We start from the raw sequence: 24,079 nt of genomic DNA on the forward strand, positions 1-24,079 counted from the left end.
AAGTGGCGCATGCATCTGGAATTTGTTTGCAGTGGCCGGAGACCCTGGTGTGCCCATGTTCTCTCTCTTCTCTCTCTCTCTCTCTCTCTCTTGCTCGCCCTCAAATAAACAAAAATATTCTTTAAAAAGGGCCAGGAATAGTAGGAAGTTATATAAGATTCACAACACCCCTGTTCAAGGTTAAAGAAGCAGTAAACAGCTGGTGGAGGAGAGAGGAGAGTCTTCTTTAGAGCTGCCTGCAAGTTGATCAGGGAGCTCCAGGGATGCTGCCTTCATGAATTATCACTCATGCTCAACGGGTCTTTTGTTGATGCAGCTGCCTCTGAGTCACCCATACTCCTGCAAGTGACCTTTATCCATGCTCCTTGAACTAACCCAGTAAGCACATGTGGGTTTAGGGTGGAATTATTTTTTTGGTCTGTTGGTTCTCTTTCTGGAGTGAATAGGCCTTTGTTCCTGTCTTTCCAGGAAAAGTTAAACAACAGTAGGTATCCTTCCCTTCTACTTTCTTTCTATCCACTCCAGATAGGGTCTTCCTCTAGCCCAGGCTGACCTGGAATTCACTATGTGGTCTCAGGCTGGCCTTGAACTCAATGTGATCCTCTTACCTCTGCCTCCCGAGTGCTGGAATTAAAGGCATGCACCACCATGCCTGGTTTACTTTCTATTTGTTTAAAGTATTTCATTTTTATTTATTTAAAAGTGAAGGAGTCAGAGAGAGAGAAAGAGTGGGCACACCAGGGCATCCAGCTACTGCAAACGAACTCCAGATGCTTGTGCCACCTTGTGCATCTGGCTTAAGTGGGTCCTGGGGAATTGAACCTTTGCAAGCAAGCACCTTAACCACTAAGCCATCTGTTTAGTCCTTACTTTCTTTTTTAAAAAATATTTTTCTTTAAGCTGGGCTTGGTGGTGCACACCTCTAATCCCAGCACTCAGAAGTCTAAGGTAGGAGGATCACTGTGAGTTTGGGGCTAGCCTGAGACTACATAGTGAATTCCAGACTAGTCTGGATAGAGTGAGACCCTACCTAAAAAAATTGAAAAAAGGGCCGGGTGTGGTGGCGCACACCTTTAATCCCAGTACTTGGGAGGCAGAGGTAGGAGGATCGCTATGAGTTCAAGACCACCCTGAGACTACATAGTTAATTCCAGGTCCCCTGGGCCAGAGTGAGACCCTACCTCGAAAAAAAAAATCGAAAAAAAATTTTTATTTATTACTTATTTGCAAGCAGAGAGAGAGAGAGAGAGAGAGAGAGAGAGAGAGGGAGAGGGAATGGGCAGTGCAAATGAACTCCAGATACATGTGCCATTTTGTGCATCTGGCCATTTGTGGGCACTGAGATTGAACACAGGCCATCAGTCCTTGCAAGCAAGTGCCTTTATCTGCTGAGCAATCTTTCCAGCCCTTACTTTTTTGTTGTTGTTGTTGTTGAGGTAGGGTCTTGCTCTAGCCCAGGCTGATCTGGAATTCATTATGTCGTCTCAGGGTGGCTTCAAACTCACAGTGATCCTTCTACCTCTGCCTCCCATGTGCACCACCATGCCTGGCCTTTTTTTTTTTCTAAAGAAATATATTTATTGAAAACAATGAGTAGCTTTAACACAGAGCAAGACAGCTTCAGAAACAGAACACAAGCTATTTTACATCACAGCGTCTCAAAGTGTTCTAAGTACTTTACCTCCTTGGAGGAGATAGTCAAGATTATACTTTGCATTGGTGTCTGGGTATTGCTAGCCAAAAAAAAAAAAAAAAAAGAAAAGAAAGAAAGAAAAACCCTGATATAAACTAGGTATTTATTTTACAAATAATGCAACAAGCCCTAGCACATGGATCATAAAGTCTCCAAACACTTTCTTTTCTTTTTTTTTTTTTTTTTTTTTTTTTGCTTTTTTGAGGTAGGGTCTCACTCTAACCCAGGCTGACCTGGAATTCACTCTGTATTCTCAGGGTGGCCTCGAACTCATGGCAATCCTCCTACCTCTGCCTCCCGAGTGCTGGGATTAAAGGCGTGCACCACCACGCCCAGCCAAACACTTTCTTTTTAATGTTTTTCTTTTTTATATTTTATTTGCAAGGGAAGATAGATAGATGATAGATAGGTGGTAGAAAGAAAGAGAAAGAAAGAAAACAAATACGGGGAATTCAGGGCCTCCTGCCATTGCAAACAAACTCCAGACACATGCACCACTTTGTGCACTTGGTTTATGTGGATACTAGGGAATTGAACCCAGGCCATAAGACTTTGTAAGTAAGTGCTTTTGACTGCTGAGCCATCTCTACCACTCCCTTTCCTTCTACTCTCTGACAAGTAGTGACTCCCCTTTCCCTGGACTTGTTTTCTAGCAGCCAAATATCCAGAAACAGGGCTGGAGAAATGACTTAACAGTTAAGGCATTTGCCTGCAAAGCTAAAGGACCCAGGTTCGATTCCCCAGGAGTACGTGAGCCAGATATACAAGGGGCACATGCGTCTAGAGTTCGTTTGCAGTGGCTAGAGACCCTGGCGTGCCCATTCACTTGCTCTCTCTCTCTCTGCTTGAAAATAAATTAAAAAAAAAAATTAAAATCCAGAAACAAACCAAATTTCTCATCCACATTCTTCTTTTCCTTTTCTTTCCTCTCTTCTTTTCATTTACTTATTTGCAATCAGAGAGACTGAGACAGAGAAAAATGGGCACATAAGGGCTTCTTACAAATTCCAGTTACATAAATTGCTTTGTGTATCTGGCTTTACATGGGTACTAGGGAATTGAATCCAGGCCTTCAGGCTTTGCAAGCAAGTGCCTGTCTTTAACTGCTAAGCAATCTCTCCAGCCTCCCCATCTTTTGAGAGGGTATCCATGTGTGGCTCAAGGCTGGCTTAAATTTTATAATTCTGCCTCTGCTCCCTAAGTGATGGGGTTATAGACGTCTGCCTTCTAGCCACACCCCTCACCTCCCATTATTCCTCAGCCCATCTAGATCTGGATTTTGTTCTACTCAAGCCACTTTTTCCAAAGGTTACCTGTTACTAAATAAACCATGTATTTTTTCAGTTACTGTCTTGCTTATCTCTCCATATTCTCCACTTCTTCTTTCTTGAAACTTTACTCCCTGTTCTTCCATGACCCTGCTTTCCTGGCTCCTAGATCTCAGCCACTCCTTCTGGTCTTAATAGGCTTCATTTCCCCCATGCCCACCCAGAGGTAAGGTCTCACTCTAACTTGGGCTGACCTGGAACTCACTCTGTATTCTCAGACTGGCCTCAAACTCACAGTGATCCTCTTGAGTGCTGGGATTAAAGGTGTGTGTCACCATGCCGGGCCTTTTATTTTTTAAAAAATTATTTATTGATTAGAGAGGCAGAAAGAAACAAAGGGAGGGAAAGAGAGAATGGGCACACCAGGGCCTCCAGCCACTGCGAATGAACTCTAGACGCATGTGCCACCTTGTGCATCTGACTTACATAAGTACTGGGGAATCAAATGTGGGTCCTAGGCTTCGTAGGTTAAGTGCCTTAATCACTAAGCCATTTCTCCAGCCCACCTCCCCCCAGGGTTTTTTTTTGTTGTTTGTTTGTTTTGTTTTGTTTTTTTGAGGTAGGGTCTCACTCTAGCTCAGGCTGACCTGGAATTCACTATGTAGTCTCAGGGTGGCCTCCAACTCAGCTGATCCTCCTACCTTGGCCTCCTGAGTGCTGGGATTAAAGGTGTGTGTCACCACGCCCGGCTCAGCCCCCCCCCCCGTTTTTATTTTAAGACGGTCTCATGTAACTCAAGCTGGCATGTAACTCATTATTTAGCCAAGGATGACTTTGAACTTCTGTTCCTTCTGCCTGTACCACCTGCCCCCGTGCTGGGACTACACGCATGAACCACCATGTCTAGTTTATAGGGAGCTAGAGATTGAATCTGGGGATTGATTCATGCTAGGCAAAGACTCTGCCAACTGAGTTACATTCCCCAGCCCTCTTTTCCTCTTATAGCATAGACTGACCTTGAGCTTGAGATCCTCCTGCCTCAGCCTCCCAAGTACTGGGATGTGCACCACCATGCCTAGCTACATCCTGCATCGTAAGTGCTCCTCTTTCCCCAGGTTGAGCCCTTGGGCCTTTGCTCTTTCTGGGAACTGTCACAACTACAACAATATTTAAGTCTCTATACTCAACTTACACAACTCTGCTAAACTAAGGGTTTTGTGCCTAGTTGTCCACAAGTACTTCAAGTGTGTTTCAAAATGACATATTTCCCCTAACGTAGCCTACTTTCATGTCACCACCACTTTCTTCATTTTAGACAGAGCCTGAAACTCACTCTCAATATCCACCTTTTCTCTCAAACCCTACTTTTTCACATCCACTGCGCTTTTTCCAAATGCCTCTGGATACATGACACGTGTGTGTACACACACACCTACACGTATGGGAGGGTTAAACCCAGGTCCCTCCACATACTAGGTGTGGTGGTTCGATTCAGGTGTCCCCCTTAAACTTAGGTGGCACACGCCTTTAATCCCACCCCTCAGGAGGCAGAGGTAGGAGGATCGCCATGAGTCCGAGGCCACCCTGAAACTACATAGTGAATTCCGGGTCAGCCTGGGCTAGAGTAAGACCTTACCTCGAAAACCAAAATAAACAAACAAACTTAGGTGTTCTGAATGCTAGCTCCCTAGTTGGTGGCAATTTGGTAATTGGAGCCTCCTGGAGACAGTGTATTGTTGGGGGTGGACTTTTGGGTGTTGTAGCCAGCTTCCTCTTGTCAGTGTTTGGAACACTCTCCAGCTGCTGTTGTCCACCTGATGTCAGCAGGAGGTGATGTCTACCCTCTGCTCATCATGGAGCTTCCCTTGAGTCTGTAAGGCAAAATAAACCCTTTTTCCCACAAGCTGCTCTTGGTCGGGTGTTTTCTGCCAGCAATGCAAATCTTGTTTCTTCCCACTGCTTCTCAAGGTTGAGCACCACTTTACTATTTGCATGCCCCAGAAAAAGAAGTTTGCTCTTGTCTCTATATTTTCTTTTTATTAATTTTTTTACATTTTTTGTTTATTTTTATTTATTTATTTGAGAGTGATAGAGAAAGAGGTAGAGAGAGAGAGAGAGACGGAGAGAGAGAAAGGGAGAGAATGAGCACGACAGGGCCTCCAGTCTGCAAATGAATTCCAGATGCATGTGCCCCCTTGTGTATCTGGCTAACGTGGGTCCTGGGGAATCTAGCCTCAAACTAGGGTCCTTAGGTTTCACAGGCAAGCGCTTAACCGCTAAGTCATCTCTCCAGCCCATTGTCTCTGTATTTTCCAACACTGTTCTTTGCCTGGGAAGCCTATCCCTGAACCATCTTTCCATGCCCAGCAGTCTCAATTCTCTTCCAAAGCTGCCTTCTCTAGCTGCACATTCCCTTCAAAAAAAAAAAAATTATTTAGGCTGGGCATAGTGGTGCACGCTTTTAATCCCAGCACTTGGGATACTGAGGTAGGAGGATTGTCTTGAGTTAAAGGCCACCCTGAGATTACACAGTGAATTCCGGGTCAGCCTGCTTAGAGGAAAACCCTACCTTGAAAAGAAAAAATATATATATCTGCAAGCAGAGATAGAAAAGAGACACTTCCATTCTTTTGTCAGGAGTATTGGTTAGCCAGTGCCTTTAGACTCTGAAAGCCTTATGTGGCAATTATCCTCTGCTTGAATCAGAGGAGAATCATTGTAAAAGACAGTCCTGGGTACAGTAAGTGCTCAGTAAATACTTGAATGGAGGGATGAATGAATGAACAAATACATTTAAAGACTCTTGGGTCCATGAGTAAGAATTTAGGATTTCCCATGTGCATTCCTCTTGGACCTCTACTTTGTAAAGAATCGCTTTCTTCAGCCGGCCCTGGTGGCATGCCTGGAATCCAAGCTTTTGAGAGGCTGAGGCAGGGGGATCACAAGTTTGAAGCCAATCTGGGCTGCATATTGAGACCTTGTTTCAAAAAAAAAGGAGAAATGAGGAGCTGGAGAGACGGCTTAGTGGTTGAGGCGCTTGCCTGTGAAGCCTAAGGACCCAGGTTTGATTCCCAAAACCCACGTAAGCCAGATGCACAAGGTGGTCCTGGGGCGCTCTCTCTCAAATATCTATATTTTGCTTTTGACGTAGTCTCATTTCTGCCCAGGCTGACCCGGAATTCACTGTGTAGTCTCAGGGTGGCCTCGAACTCGCAACAACCCACCTACCTCTGGGATTAAAGGTTTACGGCACCACGCCCGGCTTTAAATTAATTATAGTTTTTTAGAAAAGAAAATACTTTGGCATTAGCTTTGGGCACGAGTTGATGCTTTAGGAACTGGGCAGAGCCGGAAGGCGAGGGGGCCGGGACGTGGGCGCGAACCAGGCCCGCACCTCCCCGCCCCGCGGACCGTCCGGAGCCGGGGGACACCCGGGCGGCGAGCATCCGGGAGCATCCGGGGCCGCCGCAGCCGGGCGCCAGGTGAGCCCGCCCCGCGCGGAGGGGGCGGGGCGCCGGGGGCGGGGCCAGACTCCGCCCCGCCCCCGCCCGCCGGCCCGGGAGCCCGCCTCCGGTCACGTGACGCGCGCGCAGGTGAGCACCGCTTCCGGGTCGGGCTCCCGCGTCGGGGTCGGCTCCCGCTTCCCCTCGCTCGGGTGCGCGGGAGGCTATGGCGTCCTCCTCCGTCCCGCCGGCCGCCGCACCCGCGGCCGCCGGGGGCCCCGGGCCGGCATTCGGCTTCGCCTCCAAAACCAAGAAGAAACATTTCGTGCAGCAGAAGGTGAAGGTGTTCCGGGCTGCCGACCCGCTGGTGGGCGTGTTCCTGTGGGGCGTCGCCCACTCGGTGAGACCCCCCCCCCGCCGTCCCGGCCGGGCCCCGCAGCCCCTGGCCCTCGGCCTCCGCCCCCCGCCGCGCGGGGCCGTGGTCCCAGCCCGCCAGTCCCCGGGTGTCCCCAGCCCGTCCTCAGGTCCGGTCCCACTCCAGTCCCCTAGAGTTCCACCTGCGCCTGGAATGCAGCCCCCCCTGCGCCGGGACTGCTCACACCCTCCCCGGCCCAGCCTCAGCCCCGGGCGACGCACCCCGGCCCGAATCGGGCTCCTCTAGGAGGGACCCGGAGGGGAGCGGCTCCGCGGAGCTGTTGGCGGCGAGGTCTGGGTGAGACCGTGTGTGTAAGAGGGGCCGGGAAGCAGCTGCATGCCCGAGAGGTAGTTCACTCTCCATTGCCATATTGCTCTTCTAGCCCCAGTCCTTGACTTTGGACCCTTGGCTTTGGGGGAAGCCCCAGGCGTCTTGGACCTTCTAAACCTGCTTGTCCCTTCCAGAGGTACAGCTTTTCAGAGCAGCTATGCAACTCTGAGCCTCAGGGGATATCACTCACTCTGGGCTTGATTTACGTGCATAGTCTTAACCTGCATCCTGTTGCCGACTGGAGTGATGGTGTTTGGTGTAAGTGGGAGTCATTTGTGACCAAAGAGAAGGCGCACGAGCTGTGATCCCAGGGGTGGCGTATTGGTGAATTTTAGAAGTCTGAAGGATGTGCTCAGGCGGGCAAGAGGAGGCTGGTGAATCCAGTAGGCATCCTTTTCTGAGGATGAAGCACAGCGGTTGCCTACCTTCTTTAGGTCTCCAGTGGGAGGGATGCAGTGATGACGGGGAATATTTTTGTAACTAACTTTCCTGAGTTATAGTTATGGCAGGGTTGTAGAAGCAGAAGAGAGAAAGAGTGTGATTTTTATCACATTCTTTTTTTTTAAAGTATATTTGTGAGCAGAGAGAGAAAGAAGCGAGACAGAGAATGGGCGCACGAGGGCATCCAGCCACAGCAAATGCAACCCCACATGCATGCACCACTTGCTTGTGGCTTTATGTGGGTACTGGAGAATCAAACCTGGGTCGTTATGCTTTGTAGGCAGATGCCCTTACCACATTAATTTGATTAATTTTATTTTATAGGATCTCTGGCGGTCAGTTGGCTCTTTTTTTTTTTTTTTTTTTTTGGTATTTGAGGCTTTCCAAGAAGTAATATCTTTTTAGTGAGTATTCAGTCTGAGGCTCTGATGAAGGTGGGGCTGCCTCAGCATATCACCTTGAAGGTGACTCACTGTCCCAGTGGAAAGGGAGTCTTCCTTCCGTGAGGGTTGAAGGGATTGCAGCTGAGACCCACCTCATTCTTGAAGTACACATACGTTAGCTCCAACACCCAACTCTTCAGCCTCATACTGCTACTTCAAATGTGTGGGGTGGAAAATTCCCTGAACATATGCCTTAGTGATGATTCAGCCTGTTTAGCAGGTGGTGAGGAGGGGGCAGGAAGAGCTGAAGCTGAATTTTAAGCTGGGAATCTCAAGTGGCTTTTTTTTTTTTTTTTTTTGTCCTGGAGGAACATGTTCTGTCCTCCTTTTCTACTGAGCATGGGAGGAGCTGCACCCTGCACTGCGCTGTGTGGGATTTAGGTTAGACTACAGCCCATAACCTTTGTCAAATGATCGAGTCGGGACAGACGAGGCATTTGTTTATACGGATATCAAATATTTTGTGACCACTGTGTGCCAGCTATTGTGCTAGCTAGGCATCTGAGAGATGCAGCCACTAGAATGGGCCCTTGTCCTTGAAGAACTCAGAACTTGGGGGAGGGACTTCACGTTAACCAGGGATTAAAGCTGAGTGACACATACGCTATTAGAGGCAGATGAAAGGTGGAGTAACACACAGGGAAAGCACATCTCCTCAGGATTCCTGCCATAGGGAGTCCCCTTTGTACTTTCAACTAGCGGCTGCAGATTCTGGGGCTCAATAGAGCATGTGGTGCTTGCATCCTTCGTGTGGGTTGTCTAACTTTAGGGAACAGGCACTTCCTGAGGACCCTTCCTGTGATGGCGTGCATTCCCTTGAGATCAGATGCTCTTCCTTCCCTTTACACCTAGGCAGGTGGCCAGCTGCCATGGAGAGAACTGGGTCACAGTGATCTGGAAGGGCTGCCCTTTTTGTAAGGAGATGCTTTTCTAGTACATGGGCATTTCATTCTGCTGCTGACCCCCTCAGTGTCACGAATTGCGCACTTTAAAAATGTCCCTTTTACAGGCTGGAGGCGGTTAAGCGCTTGCCTGTGAAGCCTAAAGACCGTGGTTCAAGGCTTGATTCCCCAGGACCTACATTAGCCAGATGCACAAGGGGCGCATGCCTCTGGGGTTCATTTGCAGTGGCTGGTGGCCCTGGCGCGCCATTCTCTCTCTCTCTTTCTCTCTCTCTCTCTCTCTCTCTGCCTCTTTCAGTCTGTCGCTCTCAAATAAATAAATAAAATAGCAAAAAAGTCCCCTTTTCCTGTAACGAAGCGTGTAACTGTCTTGAAGATTGTTCCCCCACCCCGCTAGAACTTCTAACAGCTTTAAAAATAGTCCTAAGTTGCTTGCAGGCCTTGCCTAATATAAAGTGATTGTTGTGAGCATGAAGATCTGTGGGGTGAGGGGGTGAGGCGCTGCATGACGGTTGGGGACAGCAGCTCTTGGGCAGCAGAAGGGGTGAGACACCTCCTCTCACTTAAAACATATGCACAGCCAGTGTTGTTAGAACGGAGGGTTGAGATGCCCTTTCCTGGGTCCTTCCCAGACACAGTACACAATTAGCTCCGCCCTCACTGCCTTCCTCTTCATATTTTGGCTCATCAGATCAATGAGCTCAGCCAGGTGCCTCCCCCAGTGATGCTGCTGCCAGATGATTTTAAAGCTAGTTCCAAGATCAAGGTCAACAATCACCTTTTCCATAGGTAAGTGGGAACTCTTGCTTTTTGCATGGAAACCTAGAAAGAAAACAGCAAATACTTTTTTGTTTGTGTGTTTTTGTTTTTGGAGGTAGGTTCTTCTTACTCTAGCTCAGGCTGACCTGGAATTCGCTATGTAGTCTCAGGGTGGCCTTGAACTCCTGGCGGTTGATCCTCCTACCTCTGCTTCCTGAGTCCTGGAATTAAAGGGATGCGCCACCATACCCGGCCTTTGTAAATGCTTTTTAAAAAAGATTAAATGAATTGAAGATTTTAGATATAGGAGTCAAGATGTAGGTTTGTAAGTTGTGTTATCTAACATCCTTCGTAATGCATAAACCTTTAAGATGCTTCCAGTGTGACCTGTACCTGTATATGTACTAGAGCAGTCTCTCCTCTAGTCTGGCAGGTCAACAAGTAAACACATTCAGATGTCATTGTCATTAGCTTTTGGTAGGTTGTCCCTGAAAGAAAGAGGGTCTACCTCCCCCCCCAGTACCAGAAGGTGTCATTCAAAACAGTGTTAAATATTGCCAATTTTAGAATGTCTGATGTATTGAGATAAGAAATGCTGCTGTTTGGATGCACAATAAGCCCTTGCTTTACTTAGACCATTTTCCAGCTACGAGAACTTAAGTAGGTCACTTAGTCACCCTGAGACATTAAGATGGGAACAGTATACCTTCCAAAGTACTTCACAGGGCCAGCATGGTGGCTCATGCATGTAATAATTCCAGCCCTCAAAAGGCTAAGGCACAAGCATCAGGAGTTGAAAATGCCTCAGCAACAAAGCAAGTTTAGGCTAGACTTGTCTTAAAAAAAAAAAAAAAAAAGTTAAAGTACTTCATAGGGTTTTCAAAAATATATTTTAGCCGGGTGTGGTGCTGCATGCCTTTAATCCCAGCATTCAGGAGGCAGAGGTAGGAGGATCACCATGAGTTCAAGGCCACCCTGAGACTACAGAGTTAATTCCAGGTCAGCCTGGACCAGAGTGAGGCCCTACCTCGAACAACTAAAATTAAAAAAAAAAAAAAAAATTTAGTCATTCATTTGAGAGAAAGCTATATGGAGATAGAGAGCAAGCGTGCCAGGGCCTCTAGCCACTGCAAATGAACTCCAGATGCATGTGCCACCTTGTGCATCTAGCTTTACATGGGTACTGGAGAATCGACCTGGGTCCTTAGGAAGTGCAGGCCTTACTGCTAAGCCATCTCTTCAGCCCCTTCATAGGGTGTTATGAGAATCAAATGAGGTAATAGTGTGAGGTGCTTTATAAACTGTGAGGTTACATATAAATATCAAATAATGTTATTTTTTTCAATGATATTTTTACTTATTTGCAAGGAGAGGGAAAGATTATGGGTGCTTCAGAGCCTCTTGCCACTGCAAAAGAACTCAAGACACATGCTTCACTTTGTGCATCTGGCTTGGGGCTGTCAGGGTTTGCAAGCCTTTGACCACTGAGCCATCTCTCCAACCCCTGTTTTGTTTTTACCTTGAAAAATTGTGTTTCAGAGAAAATCTACCTAGTCATTTCAAGTTCAAGGAATACTGCCCCCAAGTCTTCAGGAATCTCCGTGATCGATTTGGCATTGATGATCAGGATTACTTGGTGAGAATCTGTTATGGGGTAAGGGTAGTCCTTTGCAACCAGAAACTCTGTGTGATAGTCATGTTGGGAGAAACAGAAGCCTCAACAGATAATGGCTTTTTATCTTTTTTGTGGTCACTGGCTCATCTTCAGAGTTTAATGAAAGCTAGTGAAGCTAATCTAGTCAAGCTGTCCTGGGGAAAGTGCAGACACATTAATAGTTTGCGTGCAGTTTCATTCCATCCATCTGTGGACACCACACTAGGAGCCTGTGCCGACCTTTCCCTGTGTCATCCACTTCCAGAAGCATTTGCTTGGCCATTATCCTGTAACTTGTATCTCTATATAAAAATGGGGAGGAGAAAAGGCTTCTACCTTGTTTTCTTATCTCCAGGTGTCCCTTACCCGGAGCCCCCCAAGTGAAAGTGAAGGCAGTGATGGTCGCTTCCTTATCTCCTATGATCGGACTCTGGTCATCAAAGAAGTATCCAGTGAGGACATTGCTGACATGCATAGCAACCTCTCCAACTACCACCAGGTCAGGCCTGTCTCCCACCCTGTTCTTTCCTTCTCTTCCCCGCTCATACATAACTGGCTTTATGTGGGAATTAGTAATTGAACTTGGGTCATTAGGTTTTGCAGGCAAGTGCTTTAGCTGCTGAGCCATCTCTCCAGCCCAAGAGTTGCCTATTCTTTTTCCTCCCTACAGATCATGTATTTCTCCCCAGAAGCACTGGGTATCGTGATTTTGAAAACTAGAAATTTCAGCAAAAAAGGCTTATACTTACATGCTTGTGTTTAACAAGAGGATTTGATGTATCCCTTCTTACTTGATACTTAGAATCTAAAAACTACTGTAGGTGCAAAACATTATCAGAATGTGTGTCACAAAACTTATTATCAGAATTAGGTAGTGTTAACACTAGGTATCCTATGGGGGAAAAGTGCAGTTTTAGGAGAAAATCAGGATAAACACACAATTGTGATACATTGGAAGAGAGAATCCATAATCACACCCAACCCTAAATGGGACCAGGGAAACGTTGCTGTCCGGTCATGTTAACTTGGTATGTGGAGTTTATGGAATGTGTGTGGGGGGGTGTTTGTTTGTTTGTTTTTTCCAGGTAAGGTTTCACTCTAGCCCAGGCTGACCTAGAATTTGCTACGTACTCTCAGGGTGGCCTCGAACTCACTGTGATCCTCCTACCTCTGCCTAAAGGCATGCGCCCCCATGCCGGGCTATGGAATGCTTTAATGATTTAATGAATACTCCACCTGAATGTTTTCAAAATGAAGTCTTAACCAAAATCAGTAGGCAAGGAATAAATGAAAGACTGTAAAAGGAGTTTTGATTTATGCCAGGCGTGGTGGCCCACACCTTTAATCCCAGCACTTGGGAGGCAGTGGTAGGAGGCTGGCTGTGAGTTGAGGCCACCCTGAGACTCCATAGTGATTTCCAGGTCAGCCTGAGCTACAGCATGACCCTACCTCGGGGGAAAAAAAAAAAAAAAAAAAAAATAAAGGCTTTTATAAGTAGGCACTGTATTAGGCAGTAGAAACAGGTGAAATTGTGCTGGTAGAGGTAGTAAACCACATTGGCACACAACCAAGTGTGTGCAGTGTTAGCAGTAGGTATAGGATATTCTGGGGTTACAGAGATGGATGATCTCCTCACCTTATCTGGGCAAGAAAGAACACTTGGGAGGTTTGAAGGGAGTTTGTAGGAGTTGATCTCCACCCCTCCATTCCTGTGTGTGGTGGGGGAAGAGGTGGTACTGGGGATCCAACTCATGGCCTCTCACATACCAAGTACATGCTGTAACATGGAGCAGCATCCTCAGCTCAGGAATTGAGTGATCAGTGGAGATGAACCACTGGACAGGGTACAAGAGAATGTTGTGTGCAAAGGGAATAGTACAAGGGAGCTAGATACTAGGAAATGCAAGAAATTCAGTGTGGCTGGCACGTGAGATTGTGAATAAAAAGAGACTTGATATGAATTGTGAAGGGGTTTAAAAGCCACACAGAAGTTATTCCTAGTGGTATTTCAAAGGCTGTTTGGAGAGGAGTGAAATGCACATTATTTAGAAATAAAGGGCTGGGAATATAGCTCGGTGCTAAAGTGCTTGCCCTGCATATGTGAAGCTTTAGGTCTGTCCCTGGTACCATGAAAGAATATATTGTAGAAAACAGCCCAATGATGATATGTGGGAAACACAGTGGAGGGTGGGTACTGAGAATACAGGTGCCAAATAGGTTTTTTTGTTTTGTTTTGTTTTGTTTTTGGTTTTGTTTTTCGAGGTAGGGTCTCACTCTAGCCCAGGCTGACCTGAAATTCACTATGGAATCTCAGGGTGGCCTTGAACTCATGGCAATCCTCCTACCTCTGCCTCCTAAGTGCTGGGATTAAAGGCATGCACCACCATGCCCGGCATGAAATAGTTTTAATAGCCTGGATGAGAATGATGAGAGCCTGGAGTAGCAACGACAGTGGGCATGCAAAGGAAGGCCTGTGGGAAGATGGTGGGAGTTAAGGCAGAGGATCCTCCAGAGTTTTAGGTACCTACTTGTCAGTAATTGGAAAACAGAGAAACAGGTTTCTGGAGGAAGGTAGTTCCGATTTGAGTATGCTGAGTTTGAGACTTCTTAGTTCATCCTGATACTGATAAGCATTAGGCTAGAATATGGTAAATGAGTATGGAATTCAAGAAGTTGGAATAGAGTGGAAGTATAGATTTAGGAGTTGTATATCAGCAAGTGCTCATCAGAACTGTTACCACTTAAAATCAGTTACGAGTACAGGTAAGATTATTGAAAGGAGGTATGTTGAAAAAAATGAGAAGATTGAAGAAAACCTTTGAGAAACCAAGAACTCATAAAGGAGACTAACATGGGCACTTCTGATTATTTTGTTTTGCTATGCTTTTTTTTCTTTTTTATAAATTTATATTTTTTTTCACTTTTTTTTCTCAAATTTTTATTAACATTTTCCATGATTATAAAAAATATCCCATGGTAATACCCTCCTTCCCCCCCCCCCAAATTTATATTTTTATTGACAACTTCCATAATTGTAAACAATATCCCATGGTAATTCTCTCCCTCCCCCCACTTTCCCCTTTGAAACTCAACTCTCCATCATATCCCCTCCCCCTTTCAATCAGTCTTTTATTTTGATGTCATCATCTTTTCCTCCTGTTATGATGTTCTTGTGTAGGTAGTGTCAGGCACTGTGAGGTCATGGATATCCAGGCCATTTTGTGTCTGGAGGAGCATGTTGTGAGGAGTCCTACCCTTTCTTTGGCCACTTCTGATTATTAATGCCCTAGTTCATTCCATAGAGGATTTCTTTGTTGTTGTTTTGAGGCAGAGTCTCACTGTAGCCCAGGCTGACCTGAAAATCATTCTGTAGTTCCAGGCTACTCTCGACCTCAGTGATTCTCATACCTCAGCCTTCTGCATTCTGGAATTAAAGGTGGGAGCCACCATGTCCAGCTTCCATAAAATATTTCAGAGATAGGAGGAGAGTCAGAAGAACAGAATAATGGGGCTGAGGGTGAAGAGCATTCGGGGATGATGCTGGTTATTGGTAGGATCTGTTGTACATCGTTGAAATAAGATGGCAAGTAGGATGCCATTGAGTTTGACAACTAAGGAACTTGGCAGAGATTTCAGAGGAGAAATGAGGGCTTAAACCTGACTTCAATGATTTGAGGTGTGATTGAGAGATAGGAAATGGATTATTGATTACATTTTTGAGAAGGCTAGCTTTGAAGAGAACGGAGAGGAAGAGAGAATGAGAACGAATGCTTATACACACACTGAAAGAAATTGTGTTTGGGCTTTTTGAAGTGTAGCCAGGCTGGCCTCAGACTCAGTGTGTAGACAAAGATGACCTTGAGCATTTATTTTTATTTATTTTGGTTTTTCGAGGTAGGATTTTACTCTAGCTCAGGCTGACCTGGAATTCATTATGGAGTCTCAGGGTGGCCTCAAACTCAAGATGATACTCCTACCTCTGCCTCCCAACTGCTGGGATTAAAGGAGTGTGCCACTACGTCTATTTTTATTTGTTTTTTTTTTTTAATATTTTTATTTACTTATAAGAGAGAATGGGTGCACTTGGGCTTCTAGCCACTGCAGACAACTCCAGATGCATGTGCCAACTTGTGGATCTGGCTTACGTGTGTCCTAGGGAATTGAACCAGAGTCCCTTGGCTTTGCAGGCAAGTGCTTTAACCACTAAGCCATTTCTCCAACCCAACCTTGAACTTTTTTTTAAATATATTTTTAAACTTTATTTTTATTTATTTATTTGAGAGAGAGAAAGAGGGGAAGAGAGAATGGGAGCATCAGGGCCTCCAGCTAATGCAGACAAACTCCAGACGCATGCATCCCCTGTGCATCTGGCTTACATGGGTCCTGGGGAATTGAACCAGGGTCCTTTGGCTTTGTAGGCAAAGGCCTTAACTGCTAAGCCATCTCTCCAGCCCCCAACCTTGAACTTTAAAATATTTATTTTTATTTATTTAGTAGAGAGAGAGAAAAAAAAAAAGAGAATAGGCATGCCAGGGCCTCTAACCACTGCAGATAAACTCCAGACACATGTGCCATCATGTGCATCCGGCTTATGTGGGACCTGGAGAATCGAACTTGGGTCCTTAGGCATTGCAGGCAAGTGCCTTAACTGCTGAGCCATCTCTCCAGCCCCAACCTTGAACTTTAATCCTCCTGCCTCTGCCTCCTGTGTGCTGGGATTACAGGTGTGTACTACCACTCCTGGTTTGATGCAGTGCTGGCGATCAAACCCAGGGCTTCATGTAAGTTAGACAAGCACTGTACCAACTGTGCTGCAGCCAAGAGTTGTTTTTCTTTTTCAAGGTAAGGTCTCACTCTATCCCAGGCTGACCTGGAATTCATTATATAGTTTCAGGCTGTCTTTGAACTCACAGTGATCCTCCTATCTCTGCCCCCTGAGTGCTGGGATTAAAGGTGTACACCACCACATCTGGCAAGAATTTTTTTGAAGGAAATCAATCCACAAACAATTTTTTAAATTATTTTATTTGAGAGAGATACAGAATTACAGAATGGGTGCTCCAAGGCCTCCTGCTATTGCAAATGGACTCCAGATGGCATGTGCCACCTTGTGCATCTAGCTTTATGTGGGTACTAGGGACTTGAACCTGGGTCCTTTTGCTTTGCAGGCAAGTGCCTTAACTGCTGAGCCATCTCTCCAGCCCCAAGACTTTTTTTAATTTAGTTTCTTGTGGTCTGAGAAATAAAACCCAGGGCAGGCAAGATTTCTCATTGGTTAAAGACGCTTGCAAAGCCTAATTTCCCAGGTTCAGTTCTCCAGTATCCACGTAAAGCCAGATGCACAAGGTGGTGCATGCCTCTGGAGTTCATTTGAGGTGGCTAGAGGCCCTTGTGCATCCATTCTCTCTCTTTATCTGCCCCCCCCCAAAACAAACAAATTAATTTAAAAATAAAATTTAAGCCGGGTGTGGTGGCACACGCCTTTAGTCCCAGCACTTGGGGGCAGAAGTAGGAGGATCGCTGTGAGTTTAAGGCTACCTTGAGACTCCATAATGAATTCCAGGTCAGCCTGGGCTAGAGTGATATCCCACCTCAAAAAAATAAAAATAAAAATAAAAATAAAAAATAAAATTTAAGTGGTCAGGCATGGTGGTGCACACCATTAAAAGAAAGATGCTGGGCTGGAGAGATGGCTTAGCGGTTAAGCGCTTGCCTGTGAAGCCTAAGGACCCCGGTTCGAGGCTCGGTTCCCCAGGTCCCACATTAGCGAGATGCACAAGGGGGCGCACGCATCTGGAGTTCGTTTGCAGTGGCTGGAAGCCCTGGCGCGCCCATTCTCTCTCTCCCTCTATCTGTCTTTCTCTGTGTGTCTGTCACTCTCAAATAAATAAATAAATAAATAAATAAGAAAGATGCTGGGTGTGGTGGCGTACGTCTTTAATCCCAGCACTTGAGAGGCAGAGGTAGGAGGATCACCATGAGTTTGAGGCCACCCTGAGGCTACATGGTGAACTCCAGGTCAGCCTGGGCTAGAGTGAGACCCTACCTCAAACCCCCCCCCCCAAAAAAAAAAAGAGAGAGAAAGAATGAGGGAAGGCCTGGTGCATGCCAGATAGGGTCTCAGGCTGTCCTTGAACCTGTGACCCTTCTGCCTCAGCCTCCCGGGTCCTAGAATTACAGGTACTATTATACTCAACTGAGGAATTGTTTATTTTATTTTTGAGGTAGGGTCTTGTTCTAGCCTAGGCTGACCTGGAATTCAAGTATTTTATTTATATATTTTCAAGTGTGGAGAAGGAGAGGGCGAGAGAATGAATATGAATGGACATGTCAGGGTCTCAAACAAGTCCAGATGTATGTGTTACTTTGTGCATCTGGCTTTATATGGTTATTGGGGAGTTAAGCAAGTGCCTTTAACCCCTGAGCCATCTCTCCAGTCCAGGAGTTCTTTCTCTTTTTTTAAAAAAAGTCTTAATTTTTAAAATTAATTTATTTGTGAGAAATAGAGGGAAAGAAGCAGAGAAGGAGAGAGAGAGAGGGAATGAATGGGTGTGCCAGGGCCTCTAGCCACTGCAAATGTACTCCAGATGCATGTGCTACTTTGTGCATCTAGCTTACATGGGTACTGGTGCATTGAACCTTGGTCCTTTGGCTTTGCAGGCAAGAACCTTAACCATAAGCCATCTCCATGAATTGTTTCTTAAAATCCAAATTGTGAGGGGCTGGGAAGACAGTGCATTGGTTAAAGGTGCTTTATTGCGAAGCCTGCCAGTCAGTTCAGTTCCCCAGTACCCACATAAAGCCAGATGTACGAAGTGGCACATATGTCTGGAATTCATTTGCAGTGACAAGAGACCCTGATGTACCCATCCACCCCACCTACTTATACAAATTTTACACACACGTGCGCGCGCGCGCGCAAACACTTAACTTACTTATTTTCAGGGAAAAGTCTTACTCTAGACCAGGCTGACCTGGAACTCACTCTGTAGTCCCAGGCTAGTCTGGAACTCAAGGCAGTCCTCCTACCTCTGCTTCCCCAGTCCTGGGATTAGAGGTGTGCACCACCAGGCCAGGCTAAAAATCCAAATTGTGAGGTTGAGGCCAGCCTGAGCTACATGAAACCCTGCCCCACCCCCCAAAAAAAAGAATCCAAATTCATAGTAGGCCATCTTTCAGGCATTTATACTATAAGACTCTGTTACACCAAGGAGCATTGATAAACATGTAAATTTAATCCTGGTTCTGACCACTTACTTATAGAGCCTAAAATAAGTATAACAAAGCTGGGCATGGTGGTGCACACCTTTAATCCTAGTACTTGGAGGCCAAGGTAGGAGGATTGCCATAAGTTTGAGGCCACCCTGAGACTACATAGTGAATTCCAGGTCAGCCTGACTCTACCTCAGAAAACCAAAATAAATAAATAGAATAAGATAAGATAACAATACCTACCTTCCTCATTTTGAAGAATGACAAGGTAGCTGGTCATCAAGTCTCACTCTTTATAATCCCAGCACATGGGAAGTAGAGAGGAGAATCTGGAGTTCAAGGTCATCTTTTGCTATATGGAGTTCAGGGCCAGCATGGATTACATGGTGGTGCCCACCTTTAATCCTAGTATCCAGAAGGCAGAGGTAGGAGTATTGCCTTTCATTTGAGGTCAGTTTGGGACTACAGAATGAATTCCAAGTCAGCCTGGGCTAGAGTGAGACCTTACTTCCAAAAACAGAACAAAACACAAAAACACAACAATCAATCAAAACAAAATGTGTGACAAAGGTGAAATAAAAGTTCGTACTTTAAGAAATACTATATAGAGATAGAGTTTCAGAAACTGGATAACCAGGGGCATTTTTAGGGAGCTGCCACCACTTTAGATTTTGTAGTCTTTCTATTTGAGGTTTTCTGTCCCACTCTGAAATGGCACTGTTTGGATTCCTGCCCTGCGTTGTTTGTGTATCTCCTATTCAGCCTCCCATTCCTTCCACCCTAGTACATTGTGAAGTGCCATGGCAACACGCTGCTGCCCCAGTTCCTGGGCATGTACCGAGTCAGTGTGGAAAACGAAGACAGCTACATGCTTGTGATGCGCAATATGTTTAGCCACCGTCTTCCTGTCCACAGGAAGTATGACCTCAAGGTAAGGCCTGGATAGCTTGAGGGGAAGGCTGCTGGTGGCCTGAGAACACATCAAGGCCTGGGAGGGTATTGCTGTTAAAGGAGAACTGTGGATTTGAGTACTCCTCTTCAAGACTGAGCTCTGGCTGTTCTTTTTAGCCCCTTCTGCTGACCTGGTCTTTGGGTCTCTCCACAGGGTTCCCTAGTGTCCCGGGAAGCCAGCGATAAGGAAAAGGTGATACTTAATTTTAGATGATGGGGTGAAGGTTGGGGGAGGATGACAGGACTTAGGATGAAGGGCCCATTCTTTGTAATGGACAGAGGATCACTTATCCAGGGGTGGCTTAGAAGGGGTAGCAGGAGCAATTGCTTTGTTACTAGCTAGGTTATTCTATGTGGAAGGTTTGGAGATAGGTGAGGATGCCTGGTTTTTAGAGCAAATTGCTGATCTTTTACCCCTCATTGTGGGCTCTTATATTCAAGTGGTAGTTTTGGCTGAAGGAGGAGGAGGAAAACTCATCATGAAGGGTATTGACTGAAAATGATAAGCAGAAAGTGGTGGATGGTGAGATGGGATGTGGGGTACAGCTGAGTGAGTTTGGACAAGCATCAGTATGGAGCCAGAACACAGAGCAACTGTTAGGCTTTTCTCTCCTTGAAGCCACTGAGGTAGATAGAGCCCTGGCTAGAGGCAGGGTTCTCTGAGAGCTTGAAGAAGGTATATATTCCCAAGACATCTTTTTCCCAATTTTAGGTTAAGGAATTGCCCACCCTTAAAGATATGGACTTCCTCAACAAGAACCAAAAAGTGTATATTGGTGAAGAAGAGAAGAAAGTATTTCTAGAGAAGCTGAAGCGAGATGTAGAGGTGATAATTGGGGTTCTCACAAGTACTTTTTTTTTTTTTTTTTTTTTTTTTGAGGTAGGGCCTCACGTTGACCTGGAATCCACTATGTAGTCTCAGGGTGGCCTTGAACTGACAGTGATCCTCCCTCCTCTGCCTCCCGAGTACTGGGATTAAAGGCATGTGCCACCATACCTGGCTTTTTTTTTTAGTAGTTTTTCAGTCACAGAGCAAAGGAGTTCTGTCTTTTCTCCTTATATTTTGGGTCCTTTGCATGTCCGGGGGTTGGGAGTAAAACTTGTAGACCTTTGGTGGGGAGGGTCTACAGTGAGTACAAGGGTGAAAGGGTGATCTCAGATTATAAGACTTAGGCAGTCAAGGGCAGTGGTATACGCCAACCAATCTCAATTCTTTTTTTTTTTTTTTTTTTTTTTTTTTTGAGGTAGGGTCTCACTCTAGCCTAGGTTGACCTGGAATTTACTATGTAGTCGTAGGGTGTCCTTGAACTCATGGCGATCCTCCTACCTCTGCCTCCCTAGTTTGGGATTAAAGGCGTGCGCCACCACACCTGGCTCAACCTCAATTCTTATACTCCTTTTGTTAGAAGGGCCCCAGAAGTTCAAGGCTGGAAGTGCAAGGGTGGAAACTTGGAGTGGGGTGGGAGACCTGAGGTATCTGATTTTTCAGTGGGTCTCAGTTTCTAGTGCGGCTGAAGATAATGGACTACAGCCTTCTGCTGGGCATCCACGACATCATCCGGGGCTCTGAACCAGAGGACGAGGGGTCCGTGCGGGAGGACGAGTCAGAGTGGGATGGGGACTGTAACCTGACTGGACCTCCTGCTCTGGTGGGCTCCTATGGCACCTCCCCTGAGGGTATTGGAGGCTACATCCATTCCCACCGGCCCCTGGGCCCTGGAGAGTTTGAGTCCTTCATCGATGTCTATGCCATCCGGAGTGCTGAGGGTGAGAGAGAACCTGGATATGTTGAGGGCGGTGGGGTGTCCTTGGAGGACAGAGACCAGGGTGGTGGATGGAGAGCTGGTTCCTGAGGAAAGGGAATTGGAACTGTGTCTTCATTGTTGATCTCTCTCCCCAGGGGCCCCCCAAAAGGAGGTGTATTTCATGGGCCTCATTGACATCTTGACACAGTATGATGCTAAGAAGAAAGCAGCTCATGCAGCCAAAACTGTCAAGCATGGGGTGAGAGCTCCAGTAGTTTTGTCTGGTTTGACTATTCTCTCGGAAGAGAGAGCCTTTTTTTTTTTTTTTGAGAAATAGGGGGGGAGGAAGGGAGGGAGGGGGGAGAAAACGGGCACACCAGGGCCTCTACCACTACAAACGAACTCCAGACGCATGCACCCCCTGTGCATCTGGCTTATGTGGGTCCTGGAGAATTGAACGGGGATCCTTTGGCTTTGCAGGCAAACACCTTAACTGCTAAGCCATCTCTCCAGCCTGAGAGAGCCTTTTTGTGTGAGAGCAATGGGGTAGTTGAGGGAGGAAGCAGGTGGGATGAATGAAGCGTGGAGAGTGGGGAAGGTGGTGGAACCCGTGACACATTGTTCCTTGCTTTCTCTCACAGGCAGGGGCAGAGATCTCTACTGTCCATCCCGAGCAGTATGCTAAGCGATTCCTGGATTTTATTACCAACATCTTTGCCTAGAGCCTGCCTGACTCCGTGGTGATTGCTGCTTTATGTTCAAGGTGGTAGGGTTCTGAGAGGCTTATGGGGAACTGGATATTTGGCCACTTTTCTTCCACCTCTGCCTAATTTAGGCTGTAGATTCCTCCATCCAAATAACTTCATCTTGATGGATAGGCTTTTCCTGGCCCCCAGAAATATACTGTCTTTTCTCCTCTTGCCCATTTTTCTGCCCTCTCCCTGCCGCCAGCAAGCCTTCTTGCTTCATTAGAGTGATACTGTTGACTCTATCAAGTGCCTTGATCTTTGAAATATACCCTGTTCCTGTAAGATAGGAAGAGCTGAAGGTAGGGAGTTGTGTGCCATCTTCAGGACCTGACTGGACAGCGGATGTCGCTCAAGCAACCACTCTGGATGCACTTTGCTCTGTGGGATGAACTCAAGAGTGCCTGGATTTTGTTAATTTTCTAGAGCTCTCTCTGGCCTGCTTCCTTCCTGGTGCAGGCCATAGGATGGAGGCTTTCAGGGTACTGTGGGTGTGGGTGCAGGCATCGCTCATGACAGAAAACAGGCAGGTTGGTGCCTCACAGAGGCAGGGCCTAGGCGGACTTTTGTGACTATGCAGAGAATGGAGAGGGTCTCTACCAAGGGTTGACTGCTCTCCATTCTCTTCTCCCACCCCACTTCATTATTCACATGTACTTCTGGGTGCTGGAGCCCAGAAATGCCAGAAGTATTCAAGCCTGGGTACAGGAATGTGACCACTGCTGAATTTCCACAGAACCTTGCACCTTGGCTAGGCCTAGAGCCCTTCAGTCCACGTGTGTGGCTAGTTTTGAAGGCTGAGGTGACAGTTCAGAGTGCAAGGTTCATTCTGCATGTCAAATATCCTTCCTTCCTTGTTTAGCTGTCCCTGAGATTCATTTCTAGCAGAAGGAAATATATGTACCTGGCTCATTTTAGGATGAGGGAGGGCTTGAGTGTGGGAACCCCTATCCTTTGGATGTGTATACCTAGCACACTTCATTCCCTACCCTTTTGCAAACTCTCCTGGTTGGATTTGTTATTTTATTCCCTTCTGTCCTCTTCTACTGCTACAGATGGCCTTCTTTGTCATCTTCACTCTCCACCCCCAGAGAGGAGTGAGAGCCATAACTCAGCCCCTTGGCCCCTCCCTCCAGAGAGAGCTGTTGATGGGCAATAGTCTCAGAATGTTGAGGACCCAGCAGACATGATGGATGTAATCCCAGCATTTGGGAGGCTGAAGCAGGAGGCTTGGCACAGGTGTGAGGCCAGCCTGGGCTACATACAGAGTTAGACACTGTCTCAAAAATAAATAAGCTGGGTGTGGTGACACAAGCCTTTAATCCCAGCGCTAGAGATGTAGAGGTAGCAGGATCCCTGTGTTCAAGGCCACCCTGAGACTACATAGTGAATTCCAGGTCAGCCTGGGCTAGAGTGAGACCCTACCTCAAAAAAAAAAAAAAAAAGGCTAATGAGATAAGATTGTTTTCACTTTCCCACAAAATTAAGTGTGGCTAAAACACCCATTATTGCTATCCCTATACCTCTTGAAGCCTCTGCACTTCAAGGGGTGAAAAGCTGCATCTGGTTGAAATAGTCTCAGAAGAAGGCATAAGGGAGAAACTTCCCCCTTTCACCTTTCCTCCAAAGGAAGCAGCAAGAAGAGCCCCCATTCAGGGCTTGGAACCCCTACAATACCTGACTGGGGCGTGCTGGACCCAGATTTCCCCTGTTGAATGCAATAAAGCTCCGTGACACCAGCAACCATTGGTCTTTCGAACTGGATCTCACCTTGAGGGGGTGTATCCTGGGCAGTGATAGTCACCTTTGTTGCTTCTGGTTTTGTCTTTATTAATAAAATCTTGTGTATTTACTCCCCTTACTATCAAGATACAAAAAATAAATTAATCAGTTTCCTCTACATAAATGCCTTTTGACCCCCTTTTAAATCTGCTTAGGGGTGCAGAAACCAACTGAGGAATTCTGGTCTTCAGTGTGTTGGGCCCCTAAGGATGTGGTTTTCCAAGATAACTACAGACAAAATGTGGTGTGGGATGAACATGGGGATGGAAATGTTCATCACCTTTGAGGGAACTGA

The 24,079-nt window shown here is 46.3% G+C and overlaps 2 protein-coding genes across 2 annotated transcripts in view; both read left to right on the plus strand.

Annotated features, from left to right (window-relative positions):
- The window catches only part of LOC123461541 (phosphatidylinositol 5-phosphate 4-kinase type-2 gamma-like), an 18,600-nt gene extending 12,153 nt beyond the window's left edge, over positions 1 to 6,447 (plus strand). Inside the window, exon 5 of the mRNA XM_045152237.1 lies at positions 6,297 to 6,447. Within this exon, the coding sequence (XP_045008172.1) occupies positions 6,297 to 6,447 (151 nt within the window). The remainder of the gene's footprint in view (positions 1 to 6,296) is intronic.
- A 165-nt stretch (positions 6,448 to 6,612) lies between these two features.
- LOC101610660 (phosphatidylinositol 5-phosphate 4-kinase type-2 gamma) lies at positions 6,613 to 22,176 on the plus strand. The gene is made up of 10 exons (XM_045153283.1): positions 6,613 to 6,804; positions 9,627 to 9,724; positions 11,234 to 11,330; positions 11,704 to 11,847; positions 19,345 to 19,491; positions 19,666 to 19,704; positions 20,224 to 20,337; positions 21,011 to 21,278; positions 21,412 to 21,515; positions 21,898 to 22,176. Exons 1-10 carry the CDS (start codon positions 6,631 to 6,633, stop codon positions 21,976 to 21,978), a joined length of 1,266 nt encoding a protein of 421 aa, XP_045009218.1. The 5' UTR covers positions 6,613 to 6,630; the 3' UTR covers positions 21,979 to 22,176.
- Positions 22,177 to 24,079: the final 1,903 nt, after the last annotated feature.

This window comes from Jaculus jaculus, chromosome 6 (assembly GCF_020740685.1).
Source record: "Jaculus jaculus isolate mJacJac1 chromosome 6, mJacJac1.mat.Y.cur, whole genome shotgun sequence".
NCBI lineage: Eukaryota > Metazoa > Chordata > Mammalia > Rodentia > Dipodidae > Jaculus > Jaculus jaculus.

What these genes read in the sequence shown, in the direction of transcription:
- LOC101610660 (XM_045153283.1), top strand. Translation starts at nt 6,631, where the DNA reads ATGGCGTCCTCCTCCGTCCCGCCGGCCGCCGCACCCGCGGCCGCCGGG. An exon ending in AGCTGAAGCGAGATGTAGAG is followed by an intron (nt 20,338 to 21,010) that starts GTGATAATTGGG and finishes AGTGGGTCTCAG; the next exon opens with TTTCTAGTGCGGCTGAAGAT. An exon ending in TGCCATCCGGAGTGCTGAGG is followed by an intron (nt 21,279 to 21,411) that starts GTGAGAGAGAAC and finishes CTCTCTCCCCAG; the next exon opens with GGGCCCCCCAAAAGGAGGTG.